This window comes from Erythrolamprus reginae, unplaced genomic scaffold (genome assembly GCF_031021105.1).
Source record: "Erythrolamprus reginae isolate rEryReg1 unplaced genomic scaffold, rEryReg1.hap1 H_64, whole genome shotgun sequence".
Classification (NCBI taxonomy): domain Eukaryota; kingdom Metazoa; phylum Chordata; class Lepidosauria; order Squamata; family Dipsadidae; genus Erythrolamprus; species Erythrolamprus reginae.
Window position 1 is genome coordinate 115,703 of NW_027248522.1, and position 19,989 is coordinate 135,691.

General features: G+C 39.6%; 1 protein-coding gene across 1 annotated transcript; it reads right to left on the bottom strand.

Moving 5' to 3' along the window:
• Window positions 1-710: 710 nt before the first annotated feature.
• LOC139155809 (core-binding factor subunit beta-like) lies at window positions 711-18,887 on the bottom strand. The gene is made up of 3 exons (XM_070731096.1): window positions 18,775-18,887; window positions 15,723-15,818; window positions 711-3,650 (listed from the first exon to the last, which is right to left on the bottom strand). Exons 1-3 carry the CDS (start codon window positions 18,871-18,873, stop codon window positions 3,582-3,584), a joined length of 264 nt encoding a protein of 87 aa, XP_070587197.1. The 5' UTR covers window positions 18,874-18,887; the 3' UTR covers window positions 711-3,581.
• Window positions 18,888-19,989: the final 1,102 nt, after the last annotated feature.

Here is a 19,989-nt window from a genome sequence, read left to right on the forward strand (position 1 = left end):
CAGGATTTAGCTTGCTGCACATGCGCAGAAGCCAAGTCTTGTGCCACCAAATATGCATGCGCCCATGACGACCTCAGAAGGCGCACTGGTAGCACTGAAGCTGGCAGCCCTTCACTGGGGCGGGATTGTGCGCATCATGGGATCAGCACACATGCGTGGAGGGAGGGGTGTGGATATGTGCACACATGCTAGCACAAACACACAGCCCCTTTTGACACGTGAACCAAAAGATTCACCATCACCGGTCTAGAGTCTCAACATCTTCTTTATGGTGTTGACCAAAACTCTAGGTGTGTTCTTACTCAGGGTTTAGAGAGCTTGATCTTGATTGCATCCATCTGTTAATGCAACATAGGATTGGCTTTTTTGGCTGCTGGCTCATATTAATTGGTTGTCTGCTAAACTTCAAGATCCTTCTCACAGTTCCTGCTATTAAGCCTAGTTTCACCAAGTCTATATATCCACTTTGGGGTGGGTTTTTTTGCCTAATTGTATATACTATGAAAATTGATGTTTTAAGCAAAACTGACTTTTTCTAATTTTCAACTGTATTCTGAGAATTTATTCAAAAAGAAACAAAATAATGATCATGCTTCAGGAATATTGGTTAGAAAAATAATAATTTGCCCAATGTTTATTCTTCAAAAGTCTGTTTTTCTGTTCCTGCATTGCTTCAGAATATGGTTACAAAGAAATAAACAGCCACTCAGTTTCACTACACAGAAGTTTATTATGAACATGACAGAGAAAAAGACAGCAAAAGCAATGTTGATGCTTTAAGGCAACTCTTAAAAGATGTTCTATGAAGATGATGCAACTTCTGTTTAAATAGAAATTATGAAAATATCAAATTGCATCAATAACTTAATGTTTAAGTTCAATAGGTTTGCACAAAATAGCAACGGAAAACACTTGTTGATCTTAATGCCAGCATTAAGATATAGCGGCCTCTTTTGACAATCATATCGTGGTTTAATAAACCTCTGCATCGCAAGGCATTAAATTAGGAAATTCCTAATTAACCATAGCTTCATGTGTAATTGGAATTTTTAAAAATGAACTTCAGGTCAGCGAGAAACTAGACTGCAAAGCTGTGATGTTTTTCATACTCCACTTTATTCTCTAAACAATTGGAAATTTGAAAACTACAATCAATTTTAGGTGCCTTGATTTAATTGAGTCTATCATGAACTGCCTGAAAATATGGCAAATCCCCTTTATAGAGCCCACCTTATTAAACCAATGTGGTCAATGGAATTGACCATAAGTAGCATGGTTCTAAGGAATAGGATAAAAATATTTACACAACAAAGGTTGATATGCAATAATATAGTTTGCGTACTTTATTTTATTTTTATTTTATCCCTCAAATCATATTGGAAAACACCAGGTAACATCATGCTATTTTGTGAATAAAAGGGAGCAGAACAGTATGGATGATAACAGCAGCTAGAAACTCTTTGAAGCATTATTTCTTATGGAAAATAAAAAAACACACTGAAAAATAAAGTATCAAAACTAATAAAATGAAGTGTGACAATGATCTGTTTAGAGATCTATATGGGAACAGTACCAACAATCAACCGTTACGGTAAAGAAAAAATCCAGGATTGCCACGTCTTGGGAATTTCATCAGCTATTAACATAAATCTGTGGTTGTTTGTAATTCAGCTCCCATTATTAAAAATAATAATGCATCTTAGTTATTCTTCTGGGATCAGTAGAATATTTTGGGGGAAGAGGATTATATACAAAACAGTAGAAATATAAATGCAAAAATAACTGATAGGAAACAATTAGATGAGATGATTGCAGTTATCATTATTACATCCTCAAAATTAGCAAGTAGAACTTAAAAATCCTGAGGTTCAAATGATGTGGAGCCTTAACTTCCAGATTGAAGAAACTACTACTATAGGGTTGGTAGTAGTTGTAAAGGCAATTTATTTGGAGTCGATTCCTTTCCTTGGTGCAAAAGACGCTAGCCTTTCTGACTTTGGTCTTGTCGCCATCCATCTTGTGAGTTTATTTGGGGTCCACTTCCCTAGTGACCACCTCATCCTCTGAACCCTGTAAGAAATCTTTTCAGAAGAGGCACCACGAGTGTGTGTGTGTGTGTTTGACCTTGACCTTCCCCAGCAAGTGGCATTCGTATGCTGGGTTACTGGTTTAACCCATAGCTGGTCATAGTTTCCACACCAACATATATGACTTGGAATGGTGCCATGTCAATTTTTAAAAAGCATCAAGACCTGAAGTAGGAAGGCCACACATTCCTGGTTTGTGGCCAATTGTCACCTTGGCTAGCTTACCTTCTTGCCTGCTCTAAAGTCCTTGGAGGGTGTTTGATGGGCCAGCAGCAACTCTGCTTCACGAGGAGGGGATGGGGTTCCAAAATGAATGAGAAACGTAATGCCACATTACCCAATTATAAACAAAACAAGCCCTTTATTTGTTGACTAAAATATTGAAAGACCAAGGAGGTATGTTAATTGTGCAAAATGTAAGCAGGCAGAATCCTACCCTTGCATTTTGTCTCTAGCTTTGGCAGACTGAAAAAACCCTGAAAATCAGCTAACCATGATTCAACCTAAAAGGAGTATCCACTCTTCTGCCAATGACCATTATCTACTCACTCTAAAAGTCTAAATGACTATTTCAGGTAGGTATTTCAAGTGGATTGCTTACATAAACAAAGCAAAACTACTAGGTACAACATAAAGCAGAGAGTACTTCTTGAATAATAAATGGAAGGAGGGCAAGGTGAATATTGATTGTTACTCCAAAGCTTAATCCCATTGGAAAATATTGAATCAATAGCAAGTAAACACACACAGACACACAAAAAGGAATCTTGCAACCGGTGTGAGATTTTGTACACACGGAACCATTACTTAAATGTCTTGACTTCAGAAGAACAATTTCAGAATTCAATTTAGAGCAGACTGTGCTGACAGGTTAAGATTCCTTTAAACATATTGCCACTGGAAATGTAAACTAAAATAATAGGATGCTACGGTACTTTAAAAAATAAAATCATGTAATTCAGTAAATCAACAGACAACACTTGTGTTACTTGCTTCAGGTTGCATAATGTAAAAGGGTAAAAGTCTTTTGCAAATTGATAAAAAAGTGCAAAAAGAGACAACCACAAAGAGCATGCGCCAAACGCAAGACCACTATGACAAACTTCCAACTTCTCATATAAAATTAGTTTAGAAAGGTTTTTTTTTTTAAGAACTCACAAAAATTTATTCGGACCCATCCTGAAATGAACGAGTGTCGGCTGAGGGACATTTTTATGGCTGCATAAAGTTCTCTCTTTGCTAAAATAGTGCCAAGAAATCATAAGTTTGCATAGAAAAAACAAGAATCTCAAATCCCCACTGGTGACATGCTTAAAGAACAGAAACACAGGTAATGCAACACAAACATAGTGCAAACCATGGCAGGACATGATAGTTTGGCTGCCGCAGATCAGGGGAAAGGTTATATATCCTTATATATATATATCCAGTCATCACAGTTTCTGGTCTTTTAATTCCATAATTTGCCAAGTTTAAAAAGCGCAGCACTGACTCTCAGCGCAGTTTGAGATCATCGCCACTTCCCAGGTTTGATCCAGGACTAGGGTCTTGTTGTCTTCTTGCCTAGATGAGACAAAGGGGACAAAAAGAAAGGATGCAACACAAATTAGAGACAATAAAATCAATTCAAAAAGGTCTCCAACCTTTCGGGCCTCAGGGACCACTAGATTCATAATTTTAAATCCTGTGGACCATTAATATGATCTGCCTAATGACAGGCTAGGTGGTCATGTGACTGTGTGGGCCTAGCCAACTCAATGTCAGCCTCTACTTGCCCCTCCCCTCCCAGCCGTTCCTCATCTCCAGGCTCCTTAGGGCCCCAACAGGAAGCAGTTGTTGGAGCTAAGCAGCCACCACGAGAAAGAGTTGGCAAAACACCTCAATTCAAATTGGATCTGCTCAGCAGAAGCACCTCACTGAGGACTACAACCATAGGCTTTCCAAGCAGAGGGAAGTGCAAGGCCAGGTGTCGGCGCCTGGAGGCTCAGAGGGCTGAGATGATCAGCCAGCTCCAGGCCATGATGCTTTCCCACTGGAACAAGGATCGCTGGCTCTTTGCCACAAGCAGCACTTCCTTCCAGCCTTTGCCCAAAGCCCCTCAGCAGGAGGCGGAAGCAGGCCCCAAGTTGGAATTTTTGCCCCCCTCCGACCCGCACAAAAAGACACTGAAGGGGGAGACTTTCTGTAGCAACACAAGTGTACATTGCAGGTATCCGGCCCAGGGGCTGTAGTTTGAGAACCCCTGATTTAGTGCAATATAAAAAGGCAAATAATTTTTCTGCGGACCACCAAAATATTCTTAGGGACCACCAGTGGTCCACGGACCACCAGTTGGTGACCGCTGCTTTAGATGACATCTGAAACTACTACCAGGACAATTAACAAACCGAAAACAGAATGATGGATGGCCTTGGCCTCACAACGCTGCGTTGGTGCCCAAATTGGAAGGTTTTAAAATATCCAGTTCTAGATTTACATGTTTATCTAGGCATCTTGTCTCTTCTTCTGCAGAGATTGTTCCTATAGAAACATAGAAGTCTGACGGCAGAAAAAGACCTCATGGTCCATCTAGTCTGCCCTTATACTATTTTATGTATTTTATCTTAGGATGGATATATGTTTATCCCAGGCATGTTTAAATTCAGTTACTGTGGATTTATCTACCACGTCTGCTGGAAGTTTGTTCCAAGGATCTACTACTCTTTCAGTAAAATAATATTTTCTCATGTTGCTTTTGATCTTTCCCCCAACTAACTTCAGATTGTGTCCCCTTGTTCTTGTGTTCACTTTCCTATTAAAAACACTTCCCTCCTGGACCTTATTTAACCCTTTAATATATTTAAATGTTTCGATCATGTCCCCCCTTTTCCTTCTGTCCTCCAGACTATACAGATTGAGTTCATTAAGTCTTTCCTGATACGTTTTATGCTTAAGACCTTCCACCATTCTTGTAGCCCGTCTTTGGACCCGTTCAATTTTGTCAATATCTTTTTGTAGGTGAGGTCTCCAGAACTGAACACAGTATTCCAAATGTGGTCTCACCAGCATTCTATATAGTGGGATCATAATCCCCCTCTTCCTGCTTGTTATACCTCTAGCTATGCAGCCAAGCATCCTACTTGCTTTCCCTACCGCCTGACTGCACTGTTCACCCATTTTGAGACTGTCAGAAATCACTACCCCTAAATCCTTTTCTTATGTTTCACAGAGTCAGATACTCTGGGCAAGAAAACTTCAGCGTCAGAGGTCTGCTTTTTCACTAACTTCAGACATTCCTAACATCAGGATTTTCCACTTAAAAGCTTCCATCGTTCTGTGTTAGCCACGATGAAAGGCTATAATCATATTATTTTATTACCGCATTTGAATAAAGAATATTTAATGAGGTTACAACGGCACTGAAACCAGTGACTTATAACCATTTTTCACATTTACGACCAATGAAGCCATTCCCGTGGTCGTGTGATCAAAATTTAGATGCTTGGCAACTGGATCAGATTTATGATAGTTGCTGTGTCCTGGGATCATGTGATCCTCTTCTGAGATCCTTCTGACAAGCAAAGTCAATGGGAAAGCCAGATTACCCTTAAGAACTTTGTTACTGCAGTGATTCAACAACCTGGCAAAAGTCGTAAAATGGAGTAAAACTCACTTAACAATTTTCTTGCTTAGCTACAGAAATTTTGGCCCCAGTTGTGGTCATAAGCCAAGGTCTATTTTAACTACAAATCTGAATTCTTTACATTTATAAAAAGTTCACTGCCATTACCATTATCCTGGAAATCATTTTATGAGAGAAGTGAAACTCAAAATTTCTACTTGTATAGTTGCATTAAAAATAAACAATATGACCAACAGCCTCTTTCAAGAGCTTCAAACCATATACGTTTAAATCAAATCCTTGCACGACAGACACAATACGAAAGCCATTATAGCTAATGTATAAACTCAGTAAAATAGAAGGATAGGCAAAAATTAAAAATAAATACACATTCACTCTTACGTATTTCTGGGAGCAAACAACTTATCATTGTAGATATTGCTCTGTTTATTGAAATGCCACAAAATTGTCAAATCCATTGTTAGTTAAAGCAACTCAAACAATTTCTATCTATTAAATATCTAAACAAATTAATAAAATGTGCATATACATGCACAGAAAAAAGTGACATTAGAATTAGCTGCATAAAGGTTTTATTTTCTTTCAATTTTTTTAAAGTTATATTTTTTATTTAGTATTCTTAACATATACAATTAACCAAACAAGCTTTAAGCTAAAAAGAAATAAAAAAAATAGAAGAGACAACCCCAAATGAATTCAAAATGCAGGTTAAGAAACAAAAGTAAGAAAAATCATCTTTTATTTTATAAGGAAAAATAGTTATTGGTTACTAAAAAATTCACTAGTGTAATATGAATAATATTTGATATTATTGCAAGATATTACAAGATTTCTTTTATAACACATATAGTTACATTCTTTGATAGAATCTTTTCCAAAACAGCTAAGACCATACATTTCTGACAACCATTCCTTCATATTTGGGATATCACATCTGTATTTTCTTGATATGATTCTTTTACTCACTCTCCTTGCTCGATATCACCATAAATCCTGATAAACAGATTCCAGATGTATTTCATTTTGGGGCTTTTGGGAGGAGAGATTAGAAGCCACTTTATTTAGCCATATAATAAGAAAATTTAATTTTAACCAGTCCCCGTGCTAAAAAGAGTCCTGTTCATATACCAAAAGTTTTCTTTCAAATAGACAGCTGAGGTCCAACAATACTGAAATTCAGATATTCAAGTACCATATATTTTACACAATTTTGGGATACAGAATTTTGCTAATCCAAAAATTGAGTAAGGCTAAGGAGATGTAAAATAAGAATAAAATAAATTTTAAATTTTCTTTCTTTTTTCTTTCTTTTGTTTTCTGTCATCCATTCATCTGTCTGTCTGTCTGTCTGTCTTCCTCCCTCCCTCTCTCAAGTAAAGTGAACCTAGGCAATCTATTACTACATCAGTTTTGATGGCAAAAACCATTACAAGCCTATATCTTAAAGTTTACTTTTTAAAAGTTATTGTGTCATCATCATCATCATTACCATCATCATCATCGTTAAACCTCAACCTATATAAAGCTCCTTGCTTACTCAGGAATACCCTAAAATGTGCTAATAGTTCACCATTTTCAATTAACCAAGTTAATGGTTAAGGAGTTGTCCCATAATCATCTTTCCAGACAATGTTTCTCTCATGGTCTGGCTGGTTGAAATTCAGCTTAGAACTGAAAAGACCAGGAAACCCTAAGGGGTTCTAATCTTTTCATGTAAAACCACATTCTAAACTGGGTTCTCAAATTCACTAGCTCAACCCAGGAAAGGCAGAAATATTTTCTCAGTTTGCACATGAATATTTTTGATTGTATGTTAAAAAATGGCCAAGCAAGTACTATGAAATTAGCAGATGGCAGACTGGTTGTCTTTTTTATATCCGATGCAGACAATGCAAGCAAACAAGCAAATAATAAACTTGATGTTAAATGTTGACATAAAATTTTCCCCCTTTCTAAGGTGACCAAAATTAGGCATATCCTCCGCACATCTATGCATTCTCAATACTGACTATTGAAAGTGCCTTCTTTCTTATATTTCAGAACTATATTTCAGAATTATATTCTGATTTGCGAGTTTCAAAGAGGGAGGAAAAAACCCCACAACAACCTGAAGGGCCATTTAATGTCCACAGAAATATTTATGGACCATAATATTCATGGAAATATTAAATAAGAGGCTAGACTACTGTGTAAAAAAAGCCAGCAAAATAAACCAGTAGCAAGGCAGCTACAAAATTAAGCTGTTCTGAAAACTGCTTTCTTTTTGCTTAGAATTTGCCTTGTATGTAGCAGAGAGCAGATAAGCTTTGCAACTCAGGCAAACCTGTAATTTATGCTTTTCTTTTAGTCAATGCAGGTTAAAAAGGGCTGAGCAATAGTGAAAACATGACTGACAGTGATCAATAGTGATTATATATTTATAACACCACTATTAACACAAATTTTCTTTTTCAAATAAAAGCATTTTTCCTAATAGAAAAAAAAATCCCAAAGAAGCTAAGACCTGCAATAGACTTTCAAAAAGCCATATAAAGATTTGTCCAGCTGAGAAAAATGAATGAATGTGCCAAGGATTCAGTTTTCAGTTGAGAAATTGCCCATAGCTTACAGTTTCACGTTACTTTTTCAAGGAAAGTCTTTTGGTTTTTACTGTAATTGTATTTTCTTATGTTTAATAATCTTACAAGCTTCTTTGGTAAGACTTGTGTGTCTTGAAAAACAGGCTAAACATCTTTTAAACAAACAAAGGCTATCAGAGCCACAATTAAATGTTTCAGTATTTCAAAACATGCAAAGTAATTTTTCCATGACCGTTTAGCTTAAATGTCACTTCCCCTTCTCTGTTTTCTATAGAAACCCATCAACCAAAGGATAAGACATAATATTTTCTTATATTTATACTCAAGGCAACATTTTTCTTGCCTCTAGACCAGAGGTCCCCAACCTTTTTTGCACCAGGGACCGGCTTTAAGCTAGACCAGTTTTCCATGGCCCGGTGGGGGGGGGGGGCTTTGGTCATATGGGGGGGGGGGGTTATGGAGGGGTGGCGCCAGGGCCGCCATCAGGAATTTTGGGGCCCCATACAGCCTAAGTGTCTGGGGGGCCCCCTCCCCGCCATTTTAAAACTACTTTATTTTGCGACATACCAATTATGTATGAAATTTACCTTCTTTGGGGAAGGGTGAAAGGGGAGAGTAAGAGAGGAAGGAGTGAAAAAAGGGAATGAGGGAGAAAAGAAGGGAGGAAGGAAAAGGAAAGCAAGAAATGGAGGGAGGAAAGAAAGAAAGAAAGAAAGAAAGAAAGAAAGAAAGAAAGGGGGAAGGGACAGGAACAGAGGAAGGAAGCAAGGAAACTTATGAAAGGGGAGAGTAAGAGGGGAAAGACTGAAGGAAGGGAGGGAGGGAAGAAGGTAGGAAGGAGAAAGAAAAGAAGAAATAGAGGAAGGGAAGGTAAAAGAGAAAGAAAAAGAGAAAGAAAGAAAGAAAGAATGAAAGAGAAATAAAAATAGAGAGGGGGAATGAAAGAAATGGAAGGAGGGAAGGAGAGAAAGAAAAAGAAAGAAAGAAAGAAAGAGAGAAAAAAGAATGAAAGAGCAAGAGAGCAAAAGAAAGAGAGAAAGAAAGAAAGAAAGAAAGGCAACTTCAAAGAAAGGCTCACTGAGCATCTCTCACTCTCTTTCTATCCCTCTCTCTTTCTCTCCCCCCTCTCTCCCCCCTCTCTCCCTCTCTCCCTCTCTTGCTATCTCTCCCCCCTCTCCCTCTCTCTTTCTCTCTCTCCCTCTCTCTCTTTCTCCCTCTCCCTCTTTCTCACTCTCCCCCCTCTCTCCATTTCTCTTTCTCCCTCTCTTTCTCTCTCTCTCCCCCCTCTCCCTCTCTCTTTCTCTCCCTCCCTCTCTTGCTATCTCTTTCTCTCTCTTTCTCCCCCCTCTCTCCCTCTCTCTTTCTCCCTCTCCCTCTCTTTCTCTCTCTCTCCCCCTCTCTCTTTCTCTCTCTTTCTGTCTCCCCTCTCTCCCTCTCTCTCTCCCTCTCTTGCCATCTCTTTCTCTCCCTCTCTCTTTCTCTCTCTCCCTCTCTTGCTATCTCTTTCTCTCTTTCTTTCCCCCTCTCTCCCTCTCTCTTTCTCTCTCTCTCCCTCTGTTGCTATCCCCCCTCTCTCTTTCTTTCTCTCTCTCCCTCTCTTGCTATCTCTTTCTCTCTTTCTTTCCCCCCTCTCTCCCTCTCTCTTTCTCTCTCTCCCTCTGTTGCTATCCCCCCTCTCTTTCTCTCTGTCCCTCTCTTGCTAACCTCCTGTCTCCCTCTCTTGCTATCTCTTTCTCTCCCCCCTCTCTTTCTCTCTCCCTCTCTTGCTATCTCTTTCTCTCCCCCTCTCTCCATCTCTCTTTCTCTCTCTCCCTCTCTTGCTATCTCTTTGTTTCTCTTTCTGCCCCCCCTCTCCCTCTCTCTTTCTCTCTCCTTCTCTTTCTCCCTCTGTTGCTATCCCCCCTCTCTCTTTCTCTCTGTCCCTCTGTTGCTAACCCCCCCTCTCTCCCTCTGTTGCTATCTCTTTCTCTTCCCCCCTCTCTCTTTTTTTCTCTCAGCAGCGGCAGCAGGGTGATCAGCTGTGAGGCGGAGCTACGGAACAGAGGCACGGACGGCGGCGGCGCAGGCTCGCCCAGCTGGGAGGCGGTGTTCTCGCCTCCCCCCCCCCCCCCAGCTGAAACTGACATCCGGCCGGGGCGATTCTTCCCCGGCCGGACAAGCACGCTTGTGCTGCCAAAGGCAGCGTGTGGGCAAGCCAAAATCACAAAGCCAGGCAGCCCCCAGCCGCCAAAGGAGCCTCCTGATTCTCCCTGCCCTGCCCGACGCTCCACCCTGTCCTGCATAATGTCTTCTGCCGGGAGGGCAGCGCCGCCGCGGACCGGCTGGAAAACCCCAACGGCCCGGTCCCGGTCCGCGGACCGGCGGTTGGGGACCTCTGCTCTAGACTACACAATTCAAACAGAGTATCTCATGTCAATAAAAGAACTGCTTGAAACTAAGCGGAATTCTAAAAGGCTGCTACATATATCTTTTGGAAGTTTAATGCAAGTATATTTACTGTCTCCCCACAAGGCAAAACAGCATCTTTTGTAAAATCCCCATTATGTGGTAGGACTTGTGGTGAGACAAAGCTACCGCAAGAATAGCAGCAACAATGGCACACTGGCAATCTCTTGTCGGGGGCATTAACATATATCCAGCAAACAAAATCATTGTAATGTTCTTGTTTGAACTGATTTATATATCTTGCTGTGTTGTACAAATGGGATAAGCCAAGCAGCCGGCTTTGCCTATCTATCTTAGCTTTGCAGCAGCACTGCCCATGGAGAGATAAGAACAAATAGTACAAGGACTGGCATTAAGAAGATATATGCTCCGATGCCTAGGTTTGGAATGTTTGCTTTGCTTCTCTGGTCAATAGGGAAGAGTAATAAGCTAGGGAAAGTATACTTTAAAGTCTAATAAAAATGTTAGTTTCCGAGATGCGTGGAAATTAAGGCAATCACCCTTGTAAAAAGGCATTCATTAAATGTTACATCGCATACATTTCTTTACTTTGAAACATTATTAAGACTTTAAAGTAGTCAGGCAGGAAGACACACTTTACTTTCCATACATAAAAGGAAATTTTGTAGGTAATATTTTCCAGATGTTGCCACATGGTATGCAGCATCAATCCACATGAATCTTTTGTCTCCTGGCTGTGACTACAACTCTAGGTCCCGTCTTCCAACTGCCCCCGTCCTTTTAATTTCAAAATCAGCTACTGCTTGTGTTGTAAAGCTTTTGGAACTTTCTCTCATTTATTTATTTGGATTTATATGTCACCCAATTCTGATTTAATAAGAGTTATCTCCAGAAGATGTCTTCCCTTAAAATTCAGTGGTATGTTTAACTGCAACTTCTTGTGCTAAAAAAGAGAATCTCTTCTTTTCCTCTAAAAAATGTTATTGAGTTTTCCATAAGACATTTAGCTGTCCAATGAAGCTATTTTAAATTGCTGAGCTGAAATTAGAAAAGGCTTCTCCCTCCCAAATTAAGTTTAAATTGGTTAAATATTCTCTTTCTGTATTTTATAGCTTATTCTCTAACTTTACTTTGTTAAAAAGATGCATTTGATGTGCATAGAAACTTTGTTTATGGGAATATTAATGTAGTCCTTCATTTAAGCAAGTGTCGCTCTGCGGTAGCTACGCCGTGTCTAAGAACAATATTCATTCCTAGCTTTCAAAATTGTCAGAAGCTAATCTAAAATAAGGACCGTGATGGGTTGCTCTCAGTTTGAACCGGTAGCGGGAATTTTCCCCTGCTCGCCAAAAGGTGAGTGATGCCAATTGGCCACACCCCCAAACTGGCTTTCTCAGCAGCGCCATAGGCACCACCATCTTGGGGTTTTTTGCTTCTGCGCATGCACAGAAGCTGGGCACACACCGCAGAGTAAGCGGACTGGCGGCGAGGTAAGTTAGAACCCACCCCTGAATAAGGACCCTGTGGATGTTTTAGGAAAGAAGAGTTCTTAAGTTTCTGCACATGTAGGAGACTAAAGCAAATAAAAATCTTTTATAAGAGAGAAACTGTATAAATAAAGAATACAATCTGTGATCATTTTCATATGCTGCTAAGAGCTGGAGGAAGACTTCCGAAGAGCTGGCGCCTCTTTTGAGGAGTGGCAGACCAAGGAGCGCAGGGATTTCCCTTTTTATTGAGCTCAAATGTGGTATCTATTAAAGTAATTTAAGCTACGTGTGGTTTTTTTCAAATAAAAGAAACTTTTGTGAAGACTTTGCAGCAATCCTTTATGTACATTTGTAACAATGAGACTTAAAAAAAATATCTTTGAGCATTCTAATTGTACGTGCTCAGTAACCTCGCAATCTGAAAAATAGATGACTTTTGTAAAACAGCCCTATTTTCTGCATGATCCGTGAGAACAGGGCTAAAATTCAAGGCAGCAGTTTGAAATGTATAAACTGAGGAATATGAAAACGATGAAATTGCTAATCAGTCTTGCTTCCTAAATGACGGGTTTTAATCCTGGAGCAAACAAATGGCATTTAGTGCAGGGCTTCCACTTGTGGTGTACAGATGGTCCTTGACAGTGGTTCCCCCTCTTTAAATTAGCATCCCAAGAGAAAGACGAGCAAAGCCTTTACCAAAAGTCTGTAGAGATTCTCAGCCATTTAGGTTGTCCCAAATGTGCTTTTTCAGAAGGCAACTGAACCTTCTTGTTTTTCTCTGAAGATGTTTCACTTTTCATCCAAGAAATTATTCAGCTCTGACAGGATACTCTCTACAGACTCTTAGCTATAAAATTTGGGCAAGTGGTGAGATCCAATTTTTTTTTAAACTACCGGTTCTGTGTGCATTGGCTTGGTGGGTGTGGCAGGAGGCCACTGCAAAATCCCCATTCCCTCCCAACTCCAGGGGAAGGATACTGCAAAATCCCTATTCCCACCCACTCTGAGGACAGCCAGAGGTGGCATTTGCTGGTTCTCCGCACTACTGAAACTTTCCACTACTGGTTCTCAGGTTTTTCTGACAGATGAGGGTGACGATGCATATCGGTAAAAAATGGGTGAACTGAACTACAATACCATGTTTCCTTGAAAATAAGACCCTTTCTTATATTTTTGTGAACCCCTTATTGCCATGCACTCAAAAGCCTGATTGGGCTTATTATCAGGGGATGCCTTATTTGGGGGAAAGCAGGGTACTTGATGGGATTTTTAAAACAGTTTAGCAAAAATGTTTGGGGATGATGGAATTATACACAGATCTTCCATACATTCTGCAAAGATTTTCACCACTGCCCTGATTAATTATTATTCTACTGCGTGTCTCCATCCTGGTCCCATCTTTCATTGCAGCAAGAAAGGAATAATGGTGTTTTATGGTTTCTGAAACCAAATCCTATATATAAACTTCAAGATTTAAGCGTTTTTGTTCTCAGTGGGGGAGAACAATCAGTTCTCTTCTATTTTGGAGGGGAGGGTAGATTTGTTTGCAGAACAATCAGATCTACTTTTTGGAGGACGGTTACATTTTTTCCCCTTTATATTTGCAACAACAAAATATTTCCTGATGTTTATGACATTAACTATGAGAAAATTGCTGGGGTTCAGGAATCTAAACTCCCGAGTTGATTCTAGGAAAGGAACTTGGTTTGAAAACTGGGTATTTTAGAGCAATGTTTCTCAACCTTAGAAATTCTATTGATATGTGGATGTCAACTCTTGGAATTCCTCAGCCAACATTCTGGCTGGGGAATTCTGGGAATTGTAGTCCACTTATCTTAAAGTTACCATGGTGGAAAAAAGCTGCTTGAAAGTACAAATATGCACAAATTGTCTTTTGCCAAATGAGCTGGTTTCGGATAGTTTCATACTCAAACTGAAACATGTACATTTCAGATTTTCTGATGTGTACGTGCAATAAAACGGGTCTACTTGTGAGGAGGAGAAAAGGAAAAATAATTGAGGGCAGGGGAAGGCAGGCCAGCAGTGAGGGTAGGGGGGAAAGTAGTAGTTCTGAGAAAATGGGGTGAGTGTGCTGATGGAAGGAATCGTGCTGGAAGCATGAAGTGAGACGAGCGCACATAAAATGCTCCTCCATCTGGAGACCCAGAAGAAGCAAAGCACTGGGGCTTAGTTTTGTCCTAAATCTAGGGCAGGGCTATCAGACTCAATTTCATTGAGGGCTGCATCAGGGTTGTATTTGACCTTGGGGGCTGGAGCTTGATGTCACTCATGTCAGGGATGCACCTAGTGGCGAGTGCTCTGCCAGCGAAAACAGGCTCCCAAGCTCCATTTTCAGCTGCGATGGCCTCCTGCAACCCTCTGCCAGTGAAAACGGTGGCCGGGAGGGCTGCACGTGGTCCTCGGGAGCTCTGTTTTTGGCTGCGACGGCCTCCAGAGGCACTGCAGGCCAGTCATTGGTGGTTTCTAGGACAGTCTGGTCAGGGGTGAATTCTACTTACCTTCCCCACCAGTTTGCATTGCAACGGAAGTGTGCATGTCACTTCCTGGAAATGACCCTCTGAGCATGCATAGTACTATTAAAAAAAAGGTTCTGCGCATATGCAGAAGCAAACAACAAGATGGCACCACCAAGAGGACTGGCTTGGGGGCATGGCAGGCCTGGATCGCTGCTGGTTCTACTGACCCAGGCCGCCAAGTTAGTAACAGTTCTATAGAACTGGTCCGAACCGGGAAGAACCGACCTCTGAGCTCCATGGGCCAAATCTAAGCACCCCATGGGCCCGATCTGGCCCCTGGGCCTTGAGTTGACACCTCTGATCTAGAGCACAACAGTTTCATTCTGGGGATGATACAAACTTTTTCCCATTTTCTATCTTACATGTTTCTTTTACATACTGTGCTTACTACAAATATTAACCAACATCCCAGCTGCCTTTTTAACTTGCTTGTGCCAGCAGAAAAATCAAAGAACTGTAAATATACTGTATGTAGTTCTTGACTTAGACTTTGTTTAGTGACTGTTCAAAGCTACAGTGAGGCAAAAGTCACTTAATTGTTTTAGGAATTTTGGGTTCAACTGTGGTCGTAAATTGAGGACTACCGGTGCATTATAATACTCGGTATTTGCTCCAAGTGTCACCTAATATAGTTTTGTCATTAAATAATAAAGATATAAAATTCAACAGAAATTCCACAGGATGCTCCTTCTTGTGAGCCACAGAATATTATAGAACACTAACTTAAGCAGACAATAGGAATTAACCATGCCACAAATAATTCAAAATAGATGAATTCAAACAATTAACTAATCTAGGTACTATGAGACCAGCATTGTCATGTTAAACATTTTTGCTTTAACAGAAGGATTAACATTTTTTATAAATATATGTTCTAATCTTCACTTAAACAATAGTTCTCAAAATTACAACACTGAAATATCAAACATTGTAAAAAAAGAAAAATCTAGATGTTTGGTAAAGTACTAACCAGTAACTGACAGCAGCTGTGAGACTCTCACCTCCATTTCCTCCCGATGTGACCTATCTCGGTCTTCAAATTCTCGAGTTCTTCTCCGAGCTTCTTCGAAAGCCTGCTGCGCTAATGCATCTTCCTGCTACCAACCAGAAATCAGAGTCAGGAAAAAAAAGTAATCTTACTTGAATTGGAATGAAAAGTTTGCCTGACTGACAGAGCCAGAGGGCTGAATTCTACCTTTTGAGAGCGAACCGAATGATGCATCATGAAGCAGAGCATTACAAAGGATCAGGGTGGATAAAAATTGATGATTTAAAAAATACAGTATATCGAAAAAATGGATTTAAATTTTTTTAAATCGAATTTATTTTAATAAAATGCTTTTGGAGTAAAAATCTATCTAAAGATACTTTTCTATTTAAGATACATCGATAATTTAGTTTATTCAGCATGAAATGGAGCTAAGTTATGTAGCACGAGGCTGTATATTCTGCAACATTGGGACTGTCTGTGAGTCAACAGTGGGTCAGAGGAGGAGCCGCTGTGGGACAGAGATGACAGCTGCTCGTTAAAAATTATAATTTAAATCGAGTTCATTTAAGTCAAGCCTTTTGATTACTGATTTAGATCAACTTGATTTAAATCAAATCCAGCCTGCAACAGATACTGTTAATACAGCCCTATGGCTACACACACACACACGCACACACACACTTTCAGACTCAAGTGTTGCCTTGATAAACAAATGAGGCATTTTAAAATGGTGCACTGACCTCATCTTTAATCATCCCCATTTCTTCTCAAGTTCAAAATGGGTGTTTGCAAAATGGTATGGGCGTAACTCAATTTAATTCTGAGTCAGACCAGAAGTGTGTTCTTCCAAGCTTTCGGACTTGCACTGGAGCCCATACTCGGAACTTCTCAGCAAAGAACAGCCCGGTGAACACAGGCAGGAGATTGAGATGTTCCCTGAGAATGGGCCCCAGCCCGAATCTCAAAGCTTTGGAAGAACCAACCTCTGGTCCTGGTGACTGACTCACACTGGTTCCTGCAACATTATATATTCATGTATTTCCCTCCATTCATGGCAACTTAATTACTCTATTCTTACAGTGGCCAGTGTGGATTCCCACAAGGTGCCTGTCTCTGTCATGCAGGCAATGAAGAATAGGAAATGATTTACAATCTGTGTGTGTGTGTATGGGGGGGAATCACTGTTGATTTGCATCTTAGCAAAATGAAGAAATATACTTGCTCTAAGTGTTGATATGGCATTTTAAAAAGGCTTTATCTTGGCATCATCTCTTTATAATCCTTATGTATTGCACCAGGTAATACAGTAATAAACCTGGCTGTTATCCGAAGAAAAAATGTAGTACAGCTGGGTAAAATTCTTGATATTATTCAATTGCCAGAAGCTTTATTGAATATCAGCATCTATAATTTCAACCTGACATTTTCAAACCAAACATGAGAACCTTCCGCCATAGGTTTTATAATCTGGAAAGCTTTTTGCTGCATAAGTCTAGTATAGTTTTAAAAAAAAACAATTTCTCAATTAACTATTCTGTGCCGAGGAACTATATATCCAACCATACACGGCAACATGTAATTCTGATGCAATATTTCTAAAAATATCTAGTATTTACCTTTTCTGTTTAGTACATTTTGCCCTGCTAATAATCAAAGGCTACATGTATAATTGTTAATATAAACACATAACATTTGCTCATATCCCATTAGCAATCAGATTTTACAGCCGTTTGCAGCTGATAATTGCTTTGGCTCCAGAGAATCCAACTATTTTGTTTTAATATGCTCTGAGTACATTAAAATTTAAATCTAAAAATCAAATGACTATACCCAACCACCCCCCCCACATTAAATTGCCTTTTATGCCTAAGGCATTTTCTGAGCCCTTAAGCTATTTTGAGAAATGATGTAAAAGAGCATCAGCGGGGCTTTGCCTAATTTAATACCAACTTCTATTAATCAATAAACATCAGTGAAGGCCTCAGCTAGCTGCACTGAAAAGCAACACCCACTGGATACTGGATTCTGCTTTCATGTACCGTGTTTCCCTGAAAAGAATCCCTCCCCCGAAAATAAACCCTCCCCCCTGAACATACCATTTCTTCTGGTTAAGGTTAGGGACACGGAGTTGGAAATCAGGCAAGACAGCAAGAGGAGCCCCATCTTGCTCCACGCGCTCCAAAATAATACCTCCCCAAAAATAAGGTGAAGTGCTTATTTTGGAGTTCAAAAATCGTATAAGACAGGGTCTTATTTTGGGGGAAACACATTAGCAGATTGGGCCCTTTGGGTCAATTTTTATCTGGGTACAAAACAATGCAATCTCTTTTCAATGTGCCAAGTGGAACATTAACACCAATTGCCATTTGGGAATCTTGTTCCTGGCCATTGTCTCAACAGCTGCCTTTTTGTGATGTAAAAAGGGATGGAGAGAGAACCAATGTTAGTACAAAAGCTACAAAGCTTTCTGTAGCCATGCAAACCCCAGTATTCAGTTTTACAAATAAGAATTTTTAGTCTTTTTTTTTTTTACAAAGCATTATCTATTTAACTTCCAGTAAAGCGTATACTGTAACAGTCAAGCGATATTTACCAGCCCAAACCCAAATATCATCCGAAGAGATATGAATAAACTTCTACTTTCCTTTTCTTGTAAATATATGAATGACATATGAGCCAGAAAATTATGGACATTTAAATTATGAGCAATGAATACTAAAGGGAGGAGGAAAAAAGAGCAACTGCCACTTAAAGTCAAAAGAAAAAAGAATCAGGCAGATCCAAAGATGCTGAACCTATTTTTGTATTACGACTCTGCTGATGTTTTCAATGTATTATATCAAGGGACTACCAACTTGGCCATTTTAAAAAACCTGTGGACTTCAACTCCCATAATTCCCCAGCCAGTTGGAGCTGAAGTCCACAAGTCTTAAGGTGGCCAAGTTGGGAGACCCTCTAATTATAGGGTTCCTTCAACCTCAATTTATAAATGAATTATAAAAATGCATGAAGTTTTGAAATGACAGAATATTACATGAGAAGCCTGTGGCTATCTTCTTTACCTGTGCTCTCTCCTCATCAAATTCTAGGCAGCCCATGCCGTCGAGTCTCTGGAGATCTATCCAGCCTTTCCAAATAACACAAACCCCATTCAGGATCATGGGTGCTTTTAAGTATACCTGGAAAGTGAGAAAGCAAATGTTCATAGTGAGGATGATGTCTAGGAAAATGAATCTAGGCAGACAATTTACAGGACACACTACTATCTCTTTTTGTAGGTTTAATTTTAATGTCACCTCCAATGACCTTACAACATCATTTTTAAAAAAATAATAGGAAAGATTCCAACTTTTAATGCAAAAAGTCATTCTGGCAAATCCTAGAAAAATGGACAAAATATAATATAAACCCAAACACACAGACACTTTCCCTACATGAAGGATTTCCAATCTTGACAATTTTAAGACTTGTGGACTTCAGCTCTCAGACTTTCTCAGCCAGCAATGGAGAATATTGTGAGTTGAAATCCACGTCTTAAAGTGGCCAAATTTGGAGAACCCTGCTCTACACAATCCACAAACGTGGTTTTGCCCATCACACATTATCTAAGAAATTAAGGATGTGCAAAGCAGTATGGTTTTTAAAACAAAACACAGTCCAGACTCGAAGGCATTATTGTTCTCAGATCATAGGAAATTACTTTAGGATAACAAGAAACAAATCACCAGCATTTTGAGTTTTGTTTTAAAGTTGGAACAAGGAGCTTTTGGTAGCTCTTCTGAGCTATCTCTCATTTTGTACAGACCACTACAGCAGTCAGAATGATAACACGAACAAAACTTCAGCTAGTGAAGAGCTGTGGTGGCACAGTGGTCAGAGTACAGCACTGCAGGCTACTTCTGCTGGCTTCCTGCAGTTTGGCAGTTCAAATCTCACCAGGATCAAGGTTGACTCAGCTTTCCATCCTTCCGAGGTGGGTAAAATGAGGACCCAGATTGTTGGGGGCAAGTGGCTGACTCTATAAACCACTTAGAGAGGTCTGTAAAGCACTGTGAAGTGCTATGTAAGTCTAAGTGCTATTGCTACTATATTCATTAGGATTCTATCAGGATAATAGCAGGATACAGGCAAAAAGAAAAAAAACAACCAACCAAACAAATTTTGAAATAAAGATTCAAGCTACAAGTTTACTTTCAATATCTACAATATGGTAACAGACAAAAACAGATAGTTAAAAACAAAGAATTTCATTTTGTGATCTGTATTTCACCCCAAAT